Genomic DNA, 16393 nt, shown 5'->3' with positions numbered 1-16393 from the left:
ATTGAAAATTGATATTTTCTACGGTTACATGTCTTAACCCATTCAGGCCTGACGTCGAAATTTAAAAAAATAAGTTTTCTAAATCACATTTTAACGATTTTTCAAAAATAGCAGACCTACAAGTAACAACGTATGTAACCACCAAAAAGGGGTTCACGCTCAAAATGGGTTAAATAGTTACCAAAAGCATAATATACGGTATACACATAATACGAAAATAGCCGATCTACAAGCTCACAGGGCGGAGAATGATTCCCGTATGAAAAGTAGTCCAGATCGTATAAATACTAGTCTGTTGAAATAAGTATCAACAGGAAGATGATACTTGTTGAGTTGAATATTCAAATAGCTTCCAAATTATAATGTCTCTCTCTCTTTTTTTTGTATGTCAGTTTCCACTCCTTGTTTCCCTGGGGAATGTAAGCATCGGAGCATGAGGCAGAAATGTTAATCCCATAACACCACAGAGCTCGCTCGTCTTAACCCATTGGGGACGGGAACGAACGCATATGTCTGTGTCGCTTTAACCACTTTAACCATTATTTTTTACCATTCTTTTTACCATTTTTACTATTAAACTTTAGCCGTTGAAAAAATAGCAGATCGACAAGCTCGTGGCGCGGCACCGAGTGCCGCACCACGAGCTTGTAGATCTGCTATTTTTTGTGTGCAGATCTTTGAATATATATTCTTTCAGAGTGAACTCAAATCTTTGCTTCTGGGGGAGTCCCTGGATCAATATATTTTGAGATTGGGGTCCGCAGCCAATTACATATAATTATGGGTGTCATTGACATGAAATAGTTTGAGAACCACTGATCGGGTTTTTCAGAAAACTGTCATGATTTAGAAGACATTTGTAGAATCAGTTCTCGGGTCTAAACGGGTTAAATTACTGCCGCTTCTCCAAGAAAATCAGACACACCAACTAAAGTCTGCAAAGAATTGGGGGTCAGTTTTTTTTTTGGGGGGGGGGATGGGTTTGTTGGAATCGGGCCCAGCCAGCCACGGTTATATGCTGCTGTTCTCATCCTGTTTTTTTTAATATTATTTCTTTATTTTGTATCAACCTAGATGTCGGTGTCACCCTGACATTAGTCCAAAGCTTGTACATGGAAAGGCTATTACCAAAAAATGTCCATGTGCTCGCATTCTCTCTGCGTCTGAGGGGTGCAGGTGTCTCTCCAAACACAATATACTGTATTCCTCCATGACTCACTTTCTCATGCCCATTTTGCCCCCATCTCACCCTCCCTGTCCCTATCCTCTCTCGCCCTGTGCTTTCTCCCCCACCCCCCTCTCTCTCTCTCTCCTTTATAAAAGAATGAATACAAAATATAATAAATGAAACAATTACATTGTTCTTATAGTGCCACAGTGCCACCAAGTGGTGGGAAATAAAATGGTTCCTTCCCGCTCTGAAACAAAAGAGGAGAAAATACCCACCGGCTGCAGTCCTTCTGAAAGACACAACACACTTTACACTGTGTACACACACACACACACACACACACACACACACACACACACACACACACACACACACACACACACACACACACACACACACACACACACACACACACACACACACACACACACACACACACACACACACACACACACACACACACACACACACTGCAGGAGCATGCAGTGATGGATGGAAGGTGTTAGTGAACGAAAGATAACAATTAAAGGATGTTCTAAGAACACAGTGAAAGCAATACGTTGTGAATTACACCTCGCTAAAGCACAGGAACGGATACCTTTCTGAGAGAGAGAGAGAGAGGGGGGGGGAGAGACAGAGACAGAGACAGAGAGAGAGAGAGAGAGAGAGAGAGAGAGAGAGAGAGAGAGAGAGAGAGAGAGAGAGAGAGAGAGAGAGAGAGAGAGAGAGAGAGAGAGAGAGAGATACAGAGACAGAGACAGAAAGAGAGAGATACAGAGAGAGAGAGAAAGAGAGAGAGAGAGAGAGAGAGAGAGAGAGAGAGAGAGAGAGACCTATACTGCACATGTAAACAGAGCTGCTACCTTTAAACACAATCTTGAATCTAAGCTTTTTTCTTTTTGTATACTATTTATAAATAGTCTGGAGATGTTTGTTTAAAAGAACAGCTTTATACCCTGTATAAGATGTAGGCCTATATTAACAACGATGCTTGTTTACAACATGCTGTAGTGTACCCCCTCGAACTGGATATACATCATGGCTTGAAGCCACCTGGTGGTTGAATGGCCACTCCACATATTAAAATAAACCTGTGGGTGTGGCTGAGAATCTGGGGGTGGGTCTGTGGGTGTGTCTAACAGAGGTACCTCTGGGTCCTGATAAATGTCAGTTTGGGACTGAGGAACAAAGATATGGGATCCAACTGTAGGAATACTTTACGCATTTTCTACAGTTTTTATTGTATTTTGACACTGTGACAATGTTGACAATGTAAATGTATGTTTTCTCATGCCAATAAAGCTCCTTTGAATTGAAAACTGAATTGAGAGAGAGAGAGAGAGAGAGAGAGAGAGAATGGAAAAGAACAAGGGAGGGACATGAATAGAATGAGAAGTGCGTGGTCAATCTGTCTCGGTCCCGACTGCAGTGTGCTGTGAAAGGAAATTACATACTACTCTGCAATAACAACAACAGCAACACTACTAGCCTACTACGCACCAGGGCAGCTGCATCATGTGCTGGACTAATTACCCCAAGCCCAAAAATAGCGGATCTACAAGGTCTCAACACGTCGTGCTGCATCGCGTTGAGAGCTCGTAGATCCGCCATTTTTGCTATGTTTTGTCTAAAAGTGCCCTCTTACGGGATTTCAGCCCCTGCCCCTCTAACACACTCTGTACGTCACTGCAAGACATTGCACTCTATTGCACTATACAGTACAGTAACAGTACTAATCTGTTCTAAACCCAGGATAACCTCCAGAACCTTCATGTCAGTGTTGTTTTCGTCGACTAAAACTAAGACGAAAAATGTTCGTCGACTACCTTTTTTCACTGACGAAAACTAAATGAAAACTAAGCTCTGGTGACTAAAGCTAAGACTAAATATATTGACACTTTCGTCAACAAATAGAAACTAGACTAAAATGTTAGGAAGGGACTAGTGGACAAGAGATCCAGTATAAGTCATTTTACACTTGGTTTGCAACGTTGTGAGCGTGTAGATCGGCTATTTTCAGCAAGTGTAAAATCTGTCATTACAACGGCATCAAGGCCCGCCAAAATACATTTTAGTCGACTAAATCAACTGTAGATTTAGTCGACTAAAGTCGCATGACACTTAGTCGACTAAAACTAGACCAACAATAAAACATTCCAGATGACTAAAATATGACTAAAACTAAATGTTAGTTTCATTCCAAAGACTATGACTATAACTAAAATAGAAATTGCTGCCAAAAACAACACTGATTCATGTAACCAGAAAAGTCCCAGAGAGATTTAAAGACCTTGTGAAGAAAACAGGACACTCTCTCTACTACTACACAGTCTTCCGGTATAGCACCCCTCGATCGTTGATATGATTGGTTCAAGTTGGCTCTATATCGTAATACCCCTCACCCTAATTACACACTTTGCTCAGCCAATCAAATCATCGCTATGGGGTATACGCACATTGCTCAGCCAATCAAATCATCGCTGTGGGGTACACACATTGCTCAGCCAATCAAATCATCGCTGTGGGGTAGACACATTGCTCAGCCAATCCAAACATCACTATGGTACAGTACACACATTGCTCAGATCAAATCAAATCATCGCTATCGGGTATATTGTAAGTGTGTCCAGTAATGTTTGGGAGCATTTCTCCCTTGTTTTCACCTCTCAGAGAATGAACGTGAAGGCTCTATTAAAGGGCGAATAAGGAGACGCGTCATTGACGAGGAGACCTACGGTACTGTGCAGCGCATGTTAGTGTCAGAACACTCAGCACCTGCACGTTAATGTTCAGTTCGTTCCCCCCCTGATCTCACACTCACACCCTCGCGCCTCCTCCTCCTCATCTCACACTCAGACCCTCAGTCATGCCTCCTCCCTCCTTCTCCTCCTCCTCCTCCTCATCTCACACTCAGACCCTCAGTCGCGCCTCCTCCCTCCTCCTCCTCCTCCTCCTCCTCTACTCCTTCTTTTCTCCGCTCGTGGGGTTCCACGCACCTCCCCAGGCTCTGGGTGGGAGTGCATTAATCAGTCAGGCCACGGCAACACGCCTATTACTCATCTGGTCAGCATGAGAGAGAGACAGAGACGGAGAGAGAGAGAGACATGAATGGAAATATACTGTAAGACAAAGCTTTAGAAAGGAGATGTCTAAAGGGGGTCGCTTTTTGTTTACCTTGAACTGACCCTCTCCCCCCCTTTTACCATCCATCCAGCCATCCATCCATCCACCATGGCTAGTAGTCAGTCAAGCATCAGTCCATCCATCCATCCATCCATCCATCCATCCATCCATCCATCCATCCATCCATCCATCCATCCATCATGTCTAGTCAGTCAGTCAGTCATCAGTCCATTAATCTCTGTCCTTATGTATTGCTGCTTCGTCCTAACCAGTATGTCCATCTCTCCATCCATCTCTTCTCTTCCCCTGTCACCCTGCTCTCCATCTATAGTCCATCTCTGCCTATAGCCATGCACCTGGCTGTCTCCGCAAGGTGTTCTGGCATGTGGGTGAAATCAGCCCTCAACTGCTTCTGACAGACATACTGTACTAGGGTTGGCCCTGCATGCATGCATCCAGCAAGCCCAACCAATCAGCCCTCAACTGCTTCTGACAGACATACTGTACTAGGGTTGGCCCTGCATGCATGCATCCAGCAAGCCCAACCCATGCAGTATAGCAGTGGTGGAAAGAAACTTTCTTAAGTACTGTACTTAAGTACAATTCTGAGGTATTTGTACTTTACTTTTTTAAAAGATATGCCATTTTTATGGCTCTAGCAGTGATTTTCAACCCGTTTAATTTCAAGGACCCCCAGTTTGACATGCATTAGTCTACGGACCCCTATTTAATAGCATTTCTATCCCTGGGACCCCCAATTTATATTGTAAAATCAATGCTATAATTTAACTCTGAGAGTGTACAAATGGAACCAAATGGACCCGTTAGGGTGCATTTGGTTCCATTTGTACACTCTCAGGGTTACAGACCCATAGGGGTCCATTTGGTTCCAAATTATCATTTAGCTGGGTCCCTCCTGGAACTCCCTCAAGTACCCCTGGGGGTCCCCGGACCCCACTTTGGGTTACTTGAGTATTTCCAATTTCCAGTACTTGTACTTCTACTCCACTACATCTCAGAGCCACAATTTGTACTTTTACTCCACTACAATTATTTGAAAAGTTTAGTTACTAGTTACTTTGGAGATTTAAATTGTGATTAGAAAACATACAGTAGCCACTTCAACCCTGCATTTCGGCCGTTTGAAAATAGCCTATCTACAAGTTCACAATGCGTCGCAACGTGACGCATTGTGAACTTGTAGATCGGCTGTTTTCAATAGATTTTGTACACATTTTGAACTTGTGAAATGGGACATTCTGCAATATGAGTACTACGAGGGGTAATTAAACCCCTCTTATTATTTTCTTCTAAAAAATGTAGTATTGATACAATCGATTATTTGCATTGCAAAACGATACGATACATAGTCAATGTTCCTGTTTTCATTTCGATATACTTCGATTCTTGAAATTAAAATCGATTTTTCGATGCAGTTACTATATCGTTACAACCCTAGTCAGTGTGCTCAACCTTTTTCACGTCAAGCTTTTTCATAGCTCATAGCGCGGCACTCGCTATGAGCTTGTAGCTTGTAGATCTGCTATTTTTAAATAGATAAAGTATATTATAATGCTGAATGGGTTAACCCATTCAGGCCTGACGTCGAAATTTAAAAAAAAAAGTTTTCTAAATCATGACAATTTTCGGAAAGATTTGAGGCACATTTTAATGATTTTTCAAAAATAGCAGACCTACAAGTTCATAGCGCGCCACTCGGTGGCGCGCTATGAGCTTGTAGATCTGCTATTTTTCAATAGCTAAATTATAACATAATGTTTAAAACACCAAAAGGGGTTCCCGCCCAAAATGGGTTAATGGTTAATGTGGTTAAACGCTAACGTGACATGGATGCGTTCCAGGTCTCAATGGATTAACATAGGACTCAAATGATGGTTCAGATCCAAACAGCAGTGTTCAGCAGTGACTGCTTTATTGGAATGATTACTGTATAATTATGTTGCCTTTGTTTTATAGTCCATGTATTGCGTCTGAATTCCATTATAGTGATGTTTAATTGCCTGTAATTTGACTGGGTTTTTAAGATTACAGTATTTTATTCTATTTAGAAAGAACTCGACAGGTGTTGTAAAACGATGCATGCTGGTTTGTCCAATGGGGTTTGTGATGTCCAAATCAAATAAAGAAATCACACCCGTGTGAACTGAGTGGTGCAAGGTCTTATATAGCCTGATCAGCTGTGTTCTGACGTAATGTCAGTGACCATAGTAACCATGCTCATTTTTTTGGTACGAACACGTGTACACGGGTACAAAGCCAGTTGTTGGAGTGGTTTGCACCACTCAAAAATAAACAAAGAATATAATGTGCTTCACAAGTGGTTTAAGACTGGTTCCCAAACCTTTTCATGTCAAGGACCCCCAAATTGACACTAATTAGCCCACGGACCCCCATTTTAAAAGATATGCTATTTTTATGGCTCTAGCAGTGATTTTCAACCCGTTTAATTTCAAGGACCCCCAGTTTGACATGCATTAGTCTACGGACCCCTATTTAATAGCATTTCTATCTCTGGGACCCCCAATTTATATTGTAAAATCAATGCTATAATTTAACTCTGAGAGTGTACAAATGGAACCAAATGGACCCGTTAGGGTGCATTTGGTTCCATTTGTACACTCTCAGGGTTACAGACCCATAGGGGTCCATTTGGTTCCAAATTATCATTTAGCTGGGGACCTCCTGGAACTCCCTCAAGGACCCCTGGGGGTCCCCGGACCCCACTTTGGGAAGCACTGGTTTAAGTGGTAAAATGTATGCAGGGATGCAGGGATGCAGGGATGCAGGGTACATTAGTTAGTGTATAATTTGGGGGAAAATCCAAAATATACATGCAATTCCAATGATCCACATTTACCCAGTGGTGGAAAAAAGTACTCAATTGTTTTACTTAAGTAAAAGTACCAATACTGCAATTTAGAACTACTTCGTTACAAGTAAAAGTACGGAAGTGAAAATGTACTTGAGTAAAAGTACAAAAGTATCGGCATCAAAATGAAATAATTGTAGTGAATTAAAAGTACAAATTTTGGCTCCAAGATGTAGTGGAGTAGAAGTAAAAGTATTGGAAATTGGAAATACTCAAGTAAAGTGCAAATACCTCGAAATTGTACTTAAGTACAATACTTAAGTAAAAGTACTTAGTTACTTTCCACCACTGCATCTACCAAACATATTCCCCTGAGATGAAATCTCATCAGGTTACGCATTTTTGGAGCTCGACACTAAATTAGAGACTGATTTCGTGGGCTCGCATCATAGACTGTCAAAAGGCTCGCATATAATTTAGAATGAAGATTGAAATACAGTAATACTAGAAAACTGGAGCCGTACAATATTATAGCAATAACATATTTCATTATCATTTATTTCCTCTTGTGGATGATACCCGTTGTACCCGTGTCACCCGTTCCACCCATCTGTCTGTGTCCCTTTTATGCCCATATATGGAGATGTCTGTATCTGTCTCTCTGTGTCCCTTTATTACTACGATAGGCCTATCTCACAGCATTTCCCGCCCCCTTTTGGAGCTAGTGGTGTTATTTTTTTTGCGGTCCATAGGCTTCCATGTTAAAAGAAGTATTTTCACAAGCCACAAACTACCATTTTGTAAAGGTAAGGTTTATTCTACTTATTTGAGTTGTTATACCATTGTGTTTTCTTCATATTATTATCGGTCTTTGACATTTTAACATTAGGAAATGTACTTAGATTCTCCAGAGAAAAACAGTGTAAATGCCTAATGTTAAATGACACCACTATCTACCGGAAGTGGGCGTGGAAAGGGGGCTGTGAGATAGGCCTATATATGAAGTTCTGTGTCAGGCAACTATGAAGTTGCCTTATCTCAACGTGACGTCATGGAATGTACAGGTTAGATCCTCCTGGCAGAGCCTGCAGAACCAGAGCCTTTTGTGGTGGTTCTGGACAACCGTGTAGGCTACGTGACCGACTCAACCCCCGGGCACTGCACTCCCTGTGGGCGTGGGGAACGCGTGTCTCAAATTTTGAAGTTGGTGGACAGATCCCGGTTCTCGAGTTACATGTATTACAAACGTACAACTGAGTGAAAATAGGAGTTAACGGGCAATTATGGGCACTGCATTTTGCCTATACAGTAATATACGGTAATATACAGGTGTGATGGTACAATTCGGGAGTTCACGGGAGTTTGTTGGAACGTTTAACGGGAGTTTCCTGTAATATACACATCCGTATTCCATGCTTGGTGCATAAGATGATGGAAAAGGAAAAGACACAATTATTGTAAAAAGCACGAGAGGAGAAAGCAACCCATGTTTAATCAGAAGTGGATAAGATCGGCTGCAATGTTATTATTGCCACATGGGGACAAATGGGTCCATTAGGCAAATGGTTCCCGTTGGTTGTTTCAGCTAAAGATTACTGCATAGAAAGAGATATTGAACTGTATGGTCCCCTCAGTGGTAGTCAATAATTTAGAGGATCTTAATCCATACCATGACCTCTGTGTCCTGAATGTGTCCTTTTGTGTGAAGCAATGTTGATTTTGACAGCAAATTTTGATTTTAGTTTTAGTCATCATTTTTTTGTCCAAACGGGATTTCAGCTCCTGCCCCTCTAACACACTCTGCACGTCCCGGCAAGGCATTGCACTGTATTGCACTATACAGTACAGTAACAGTACTAATCTTTTCTAAACCCAGGATAACCTCAAGAACCTTCATGTAACCAGAAAAGTCCCAGAGAGATTGACAGACCTCGTGAAGAACACAGGACACTCTCTCTCCCTCCCTTGCCTTTAGCTGAAGCTGAAAACAGTATAGCTACTACTACTCTATAGTAGTAGTAGTAGTAGTAATTATTATTATTAGTAGTAGTAGTAGTAATAAGTAGTAGTAGTAATTAGTAGTAGTAGTAGCAGCAGTAGTAGCAGCAGTAGCAGTAGTAGTAATTAGTAGTAGTAGTAGTAGTAGTAGTAGTAGTAGCAGTAGTAGTAAGTAGTGGTAGTGGTAGTGGTAGTGGTAGTAGCAGTAGCAGTAAGTAGTAGTAGTGGTAGTGGTAGTGGTAGTGGTAGTAGCAGTAGCAGTAGTAGTAAGTAGTAGTAGTAGCAGTAGTAGCAGTAGCAGTAGCAGTAGCAGTAGCAGCAGCAGCAGTAGTAGTAGTAATAAGTAGTAGTAGTAGCAGCAGCAGCAGCAGTAGTAGTAGCAGTAGCAGTAGCAGTAGCAGCAGTAGCAGCAGCAGTAGTAGCAGTAGCAGCAGCAGTAGCAGTAGTAGTAGTAGTAGTAATAAGTAGTAGTAGTAGCAGCAGCAGCAGCAGCAGCAGCAGCAGTAGTAGTAGTAATAAGTAGTAGTAGTAGCAGTAGTAGTAGTAGTAGTACCCTCACAGCCTCAGGTTAAGTAGGGGATGAGAAACCGGGAGACTTCTCCGGTAACTCCTGAAGTTTTATTCTTATCTAGTTATTTTATCTTGTTTCATGTAATTGGCTAATGTAACTCGCCGTGTTCTCTCTGAATTCATTCAGGATTCTCTTTGATGTAGAACCAGCTCATTCCAGGTGCCAGTGGTGGTTAATACATCATACAATTGTGTTATGTCTGGGGTTTGTTTTTTACAGTACATGCAATTTACAGGGAATGGACCCATCAATCAACATGACCACTGGATGTTTGCATGCAAACAGTGATCAAAGCATGTCATGGCATGCTGCTAATTTATATACAATATAGCACATTTCATTCACATGAGAGTTCAATGTTTTCTTTGGCGAATTCCCATTAGGGAATCAGGAATGGCGCCACAGCGGATTAACCATTCCAATCTACGTCTGTTCTCTGCGTCTTCCTCGGCAGTGGTGAAATGTAACTAAGTGCATTTCTTAATTATTTCTCTGCTATATGTACGAATATTGCGGCGGTGGCTCAGGGGTAGAGTGGCCGGATGGTAACCACAAGGTTGCCAGTTCGAACCCTGTGGGCTCCCCCAGAGTTAGTGTCGAAGTGTCCTTGAGCAAGACACTGAACCCCTAATTGCTCCTGATGTGCAGGTTGGTGCCTTGCATGGTTTCCGCGTGCGTTTTCCGCTTGCGCGTGCATGCGTCCAGAGCTAATCTTTATCAAACCACTGGACCAATCATCACAAAATGTCTTGTGCACACTATTAGTTATTTGTGATTGACACTTGTATACAGTATAGCTAGGTGACAGTTTGAGTCTTGTACAATACGCTCAGCTTCCCATTTGAACCAACCACGATGATTTTATTTTTATTTAGTGCAATTCATCTGTGAAATGGCATTCGCATGATTTTTGCATTATATTCAGTGAGCACTTACAGCATGAAGGGAGGAAATGGTCTGTGGAACAAAGCACAACACCGAGACATTTTAAGGGACAATATGAATCCCAGGCCAGATTGTTTGGGGCCAAAAGAGAGCGCATTTCTCTCTGTCTCTCTGTCTCTCTCTGTATGGAGTGAAAGCAAGAATAATAACAAGGAATGAGCGTTTCACTGGCGGTTTTTCGTTACTGAATCACTGCAGCGAGTTGATGGACAAAGGGAAAGGTATTGATTTGAGGGGAGGTGAAAGAGGACATTTGGTCACCCTAAGACACCCCAAAAGACTACATAGATTGTAAGATATGTGGGCCTAGTATTGGAGTATATTGGACTACAGTCACAGAACATTATTTATGATGTCGCCACATTTTTCTGCTGGCTATAAACACACATTATGAGGAGGAAAACTAAGTGAACTTAAATCCAATGTTATATTAAGCTACCTCAGTCGTTCTCAAACTTTTTAGATGGAGACCCAAAAGAGATAAGATTTGATGTCTCTCGTGGGCCCAAACTGGTGAAAATAGCAGATCTACAAGCTTCAAACTGAGCTAGATGGACAGAAAAAGGTGTGCTCACTCACACACACACACACACACACACACACACACACACACACACACACACACACACACACACACACACACACACACACACACACACACACACACACACACACACACACACACACACACACACACACACACACACACACACACACACACAATAAAATAATAACACTGGTGTGCATCGATGAAAACGTGTTAGAATCACCAAACAGTTCTTAATGTACTAGTAGTACATACCAGTGCATTAAGCGGGCATCATAAAGCAAAAATAATGGTGGTACAAAACACTACGTTTCCCATGTAGACATTTTATATTTGAAAGCAGGCATACTTTCGAGAATTAATACTAGGTTCTTGCACTTAATATACTTTCCACAAAAGGCGATGTGTTGCATATAGAATTAAATATCTACGTATGCAAGAGCAGCAGTCGTACCAGCAGTGGTGAGCGCACCTCATGGCGCACTCTGAAGTAGGCCATACATGGCCTACTTGTGTGTAATGCCAAACATCCTGTCTCGTACAGAGGGTGATGATGGAGTCTATTGCGAGGAGCGTAGCCAATGCTGCTAGCTGCCCTAATGCCCTAAACCTATTCGGATTCTTCTTATATAAAGGTTTTACTGGATGCGTGTCATGATTACTGGATGCGTGTCATGATGATGATGATGATGCCAAACGTGTATACCCATACATGATGAGGTTTATATAGCCAATTAGCCCTTCACTAAATCCCAGCCCAAAAAGCGATTGTCCAATGCCAATCCAAATAGTTTAGCAACGGTTGCTATGCAGGTCAAGCTTTCTTCTCTGGTAACGTGCCTAGTGGACAAGGATGGATAGGGGAGGGACTTAGTGAAGGGCTAATTGTCAGTGCTGCATGTCACCGTCATCCTCATATATGGAGCTCTGGGTGAAAGCCTTCGTTATAGCCGGCTTTTATGTAAGTACATGGGGGAAAATGACAAAATAAAGTGATTCTTTACTCTTGATTCGTGAAGTCAAAGTCAAAGTCATACGATTTGTCACACACGTTACCGCAGTGAAATTTGTTCTCCGCATTTGACCCATCTCTTGGAGCAGTGAGCCGCAGCCATGGAGCGGTGAGCTGCAGCCGTACCGCGCTCGGGAATCATTTGATTAGTAGATTTGACCCCCCCAATCCAACCCTTTGATGCTGAGTGCCAAGCAGGGAGGCATTGGGTCCCATTTTTACAGTCTTTGGTATGACCCAGCCGGGGATCGAACCCCGACCTCCCAGTTTCAGGCCAGAGTTGTTTTTGGCAGCAAATTTTGATTTTAGTTTGTCTCTTCATTTAGTTTTAGTCAAATTTTAGTCACCTGGAATGTTTTAGTGATAGTCTAGTTTTAGTTGACTAAATGTCATAAGATTTTAGTCGACTAAATCTACAGTTGATTTAGTCGAACAAAATGTATTTTGGCAGCTGGCCTTGATGCCGTCGTAATGACTGTTTTTACACTTGCTGAAAATAGCGTCAACAACGCTATTTTCACAACGCGTCGCAGCGCAACGCGTTGTGAGCTTGTAGATCTGCTATTTTCAGCATGCAACTAATTGTAAAATGACTTATACTGGATCTTTTGTCAACTAGTCCCTTCCTAACCTTTTAGTCTAGTTTTTATTTGTTGACGAAATTGTCAGTATTTTTAGTCATCATAGCTTAGTTTTTTGAGTGGTGCAAACCACTCCAATAACCAGCTTTGTTTGTTTGTTTGTGTGTACCTGTACGTGGGGCCCAAAATAAGGAGCATGGTTACTATGGTCACTGACATTACATCAGACCACAGCTGATCAGGCTATATAAGACCTTGCACCACTCAGTTCACACGGGTGTGATTTTTAGTTTCCATTTAGTTTTCGTCTTAGTTTTAGTCGACGAAATCAACACTGCATTCAGCACATCACTCACTCGGTCACTTTGGGGATTGCATTCTGAGTGAGATCATCACAGGTGATTAGCCTATAGTTCTACCAGAGCCACGTTAGTATCTTCCACCTCTCACGACGAGGACGTAGGGCTGGATTTTGAGAGGCATTTTTTTTGGTTATTATTGGTGATTGATTATTTATTGATTGTTTTTTGTTATTATTGGCCTTGGTGGGTCACTGAGTAAGAACAGCTGACTTGGAGGTTCTTGACTGTATGTATTATATCATGGTATTAATCAGCGAGGCACCCCACCCGGGTTTTTTATAGTATTTCTGTTTTGTTTTATGTTTAAAATGTGCATTCTCTTGATTCACATGGATTGACATATTTTTATTAATTTTATTGATTTATAATTATTGGTCAATATATTATTGGCAATATATTTAAGGAGTATGGAGTAATTTACTGCCCTCCCCTCAGACGCAGCACGAGATGAAGTGTGGATTCCTTCTGGATGTTGTAGTCAGAAAGGGTGCGCCCGTCTTCCAGTTGCTTGCCAGCGAAGATGAGCCTCTGCTGGTCAGGAGGGATCCCTTCCTTGTCCTGGATCTTGGCCTTGACGTTTTCTATGTTATCACTTGGTTCGACTTCGAGGGTGATGGTTTTTCCGGTAAGAGTCTTCACAAAGATCTGCATGCCTCCTCTCAGACGTAGCACAAGGTGAAGTGTGGATTCTTTCTGGATGTTGTAGTCGGACAGAGTGCGGCCGTCTTCGAGTTGCTTTCCAGCAAAGATCAGCCTTTGCTGGTCAGGGGGAATGCCTTCCTTGTCCTGGATCTTGGCCTTCACATTCTCAATGTTATCACTTGGTTCAACTTCAAGGGTGATGGTTTTGCCAGTAAGGGTCTTCACAAAAATCTGCATCCCTCCCCTCAGACGCAGCACAAGATGAAGTGTGGATTCTTTCTGGATATTGTAGTCAGAAAGTGTGCGCCCGTCTTCCAGTTGCTTGCCAGCAAAGATGAGCCTTTGCTGGTCAGGGGGAATTCCTTCTTTATCTTGTATCTTCGCCTTAACGTTCTCAATGTTATCACTTGGTTCAACTTCCAGGGTGATAGTCTTGCCAGTAAGGGTCTTGACGAAGATCTGCATCCCTCCCCTCAGACGCAGCACGAGATGAAGGGTTGATTCCTTCTGGATGTTGTAGTCAGAAAGGGTGCGCCCGTCTTCCAGTTGCTTTCCAGCGAAGATCAGCCTTTGCTGGTCAGGAGGGATGCCTTCCTTGTCCTGGATTTTGGCCTTCACATTCTCAATGTTATCACTTGGTTCAACCTCCAAGGTGATGGTTTTTCCGGTAAGAGTCTTCACAAAGATCTGCATCCCTCCCCTCAGACGCAGCACAAGGTGAAGCGTGGATTCTTTCTGGATATTGTAGTCAGAAAGGGTGCGACCGTCTTCGAGTTGCTTGCCAGCAAAGATGAGCCTCTGCTGGTCAGGAGGAATTCCTTCTTTATCTTGTATCTTCGCCTTAACGTTCTCAATGTTATCACTTGGTTCAACTTCCAGGGTGATAGTCTTGCCGGTAAGAGTCTTGACGAAGATCTGCATGCCTCCCCTGAGACGTAGCACAAGGTGAAGGGTTGATTCTTTCTGGATGTTGTAGTCGGACAGAGTGCGGCCGTCTTCCAGTTGCTTTCCAGCAAAGATCAGCCTTTGCTGGTCAGGCGGGATGCCTTCCTTGTCCTGGATCTTGGCCTTCACATTCTCAATGTTATCACTTGGTTCAACTTCGAGGGTGATGGTTTTGCCGGTAAGAGTCTTGACGAAGATTTGCATTCCTCCCCTCAGACGCAGCACAAGGTGAAGTGTGGATTCTTTCTGGATATTGTAGTCAGAAAGGGTGCGACCGTCTTCCAGTTGCTTTCCGGCAAAGATAAGCCTTTGCTGGTCAGGCGGGATGCCTTCCTTGTCCTGGATTTTGGCCTTGACGTTTTCTATGTTATCACTTGGTTCAACCTCCAAGGTGATGGTCTTACCAGTGAGGGTCTTCACAAAGATCTGCATCCCTCCCCTCAGACGCAGCACAAGGTGAAGTGTGGATTCTTTCTGGATGTTGTAGTCGGACAGAGTGCGGCCGTCTTCCAGTTGCTTGCCAGCAAAGATGAGCCTCTGCTGGTCAGGAGGGATGCCTTCCTTGTCCTGGATCTTGGCCTTCACGTTCTCAATGTTATCACTTGGTTCAACTTCGAGGGTGATGGTTTTGCCGGTAAGAGTCTTGACGAAGATTTGCATTCCTCCCCTCAGACGCAGCACAAGATGAAGTGTTGATTCTTTCTGGATATTGTAGTCAGAAAGGGTGCGGCCGTCTTCCAGTTGCTTTCCGGCAAAGATGAGCCTCTGCTGGTCAGGAGGGATGCCTTCCTTGTCCTGGATCTTGGCTTTCACGTTTTCTATGTTATCACTTGGTTCAACCTCCAAAGTGATGGTCTTACCAGTAAGGGTCTTCACAAAGATCTGCATGTTTGTGCAATTTGAGTCGCTACTGTGAACAGGCAAAATAGAATTTAGAAGATTTGGCTCTAACTTATTCTCAGATCTTGTTATATGACCTGAAACCAACACTTAACTCAAACTAAATTAAATCCATACACCGTCTCCCTTTTATTTAGGTGTGGATGTCACAGTGATGTCACAGTTATGTCACAGTTCCTTGTATGGTTATTGGCCAATGGCTATGAGGACAGAAAAGTGAGGTCGCCAATTTGTTATTGGCTGAAATGTGATGTATGATGACAAGAGCGCCCCTCACTTCACACAGTGTGATTTTTTTATCCCTGTCTGTCTGTCTGTCTGTCTGTCTGTCTGTCTGTCCCTTTAAAGGAGCATTCAGTGATTTGGGTGATTTGGAAAACCACACAGTGCGCCCCAGTAACAACATGTGCACATGCACGCTCTACAGTGGGGGGGAAGTGCAACAGGCCAAACAGCATGTGCACCAAGGCCCGCCCCCACTCGATCATGATTGGAGGAAGGCCCCTCTCATCCTGATTGGATGACGGTTTTGCCACCCGCCACCAAAACTGAAACTAGGGTTTTTTGACCCCAGGGGCTCACTGGGGACAGGGAGGAACTCTTTATATGGTCAGCACACTCTATAGTAGGGAGGATTATCCAGAAAAAAAGAAAAAATAAGTGATATTTGAATTAAGTCAAATCACTGAATATACCTTTAATGCCAATATATGGAAACCCTGATGTCATCAATGGATACCTAGTATCGGTCATTTTGGCGGTTTTG

General features: G+C 42.8%; 1 protein-coding gene across 1 annotated transcript; it reads right to left on the bottom strand.

Annotated features, from left to right (window-relative positions):
• Positions 1-13557: 13557 nt before the first annotated feature.
• On the bottom strand, positions 13558-15615 carry LOC306922177 (polyubiquitin-C-like; the record flags this gene model as incomplete). The annotated part of the gene is made up of 1 exon (XM_079499573.1): positions 13558-15615. One exon carries the CDS (start codon positions 15613-15615, stop codon positions 13558-13560), a length of 2058 nt encoding a protein of 685 aa, XP_079355699.1.
• Positions 15616-16393: the final 778 nt, after the last annotated feature.

This window comes from Electrona antarctica (genome assembly GCF_951216825.1).
Source record: "Electrona antarctica genome assembly, chromosome: 4".
NCBI lineage: Eukaryota > Metazoa > Chordata > Actinopteri > Myctophiformes > Myctophidae > Electrona > Electrona antarctica.
Note: the sequence above shows the minus strand (reverse complement) of the source record. Positions and strands in the feature narration are given on the sequence as shown.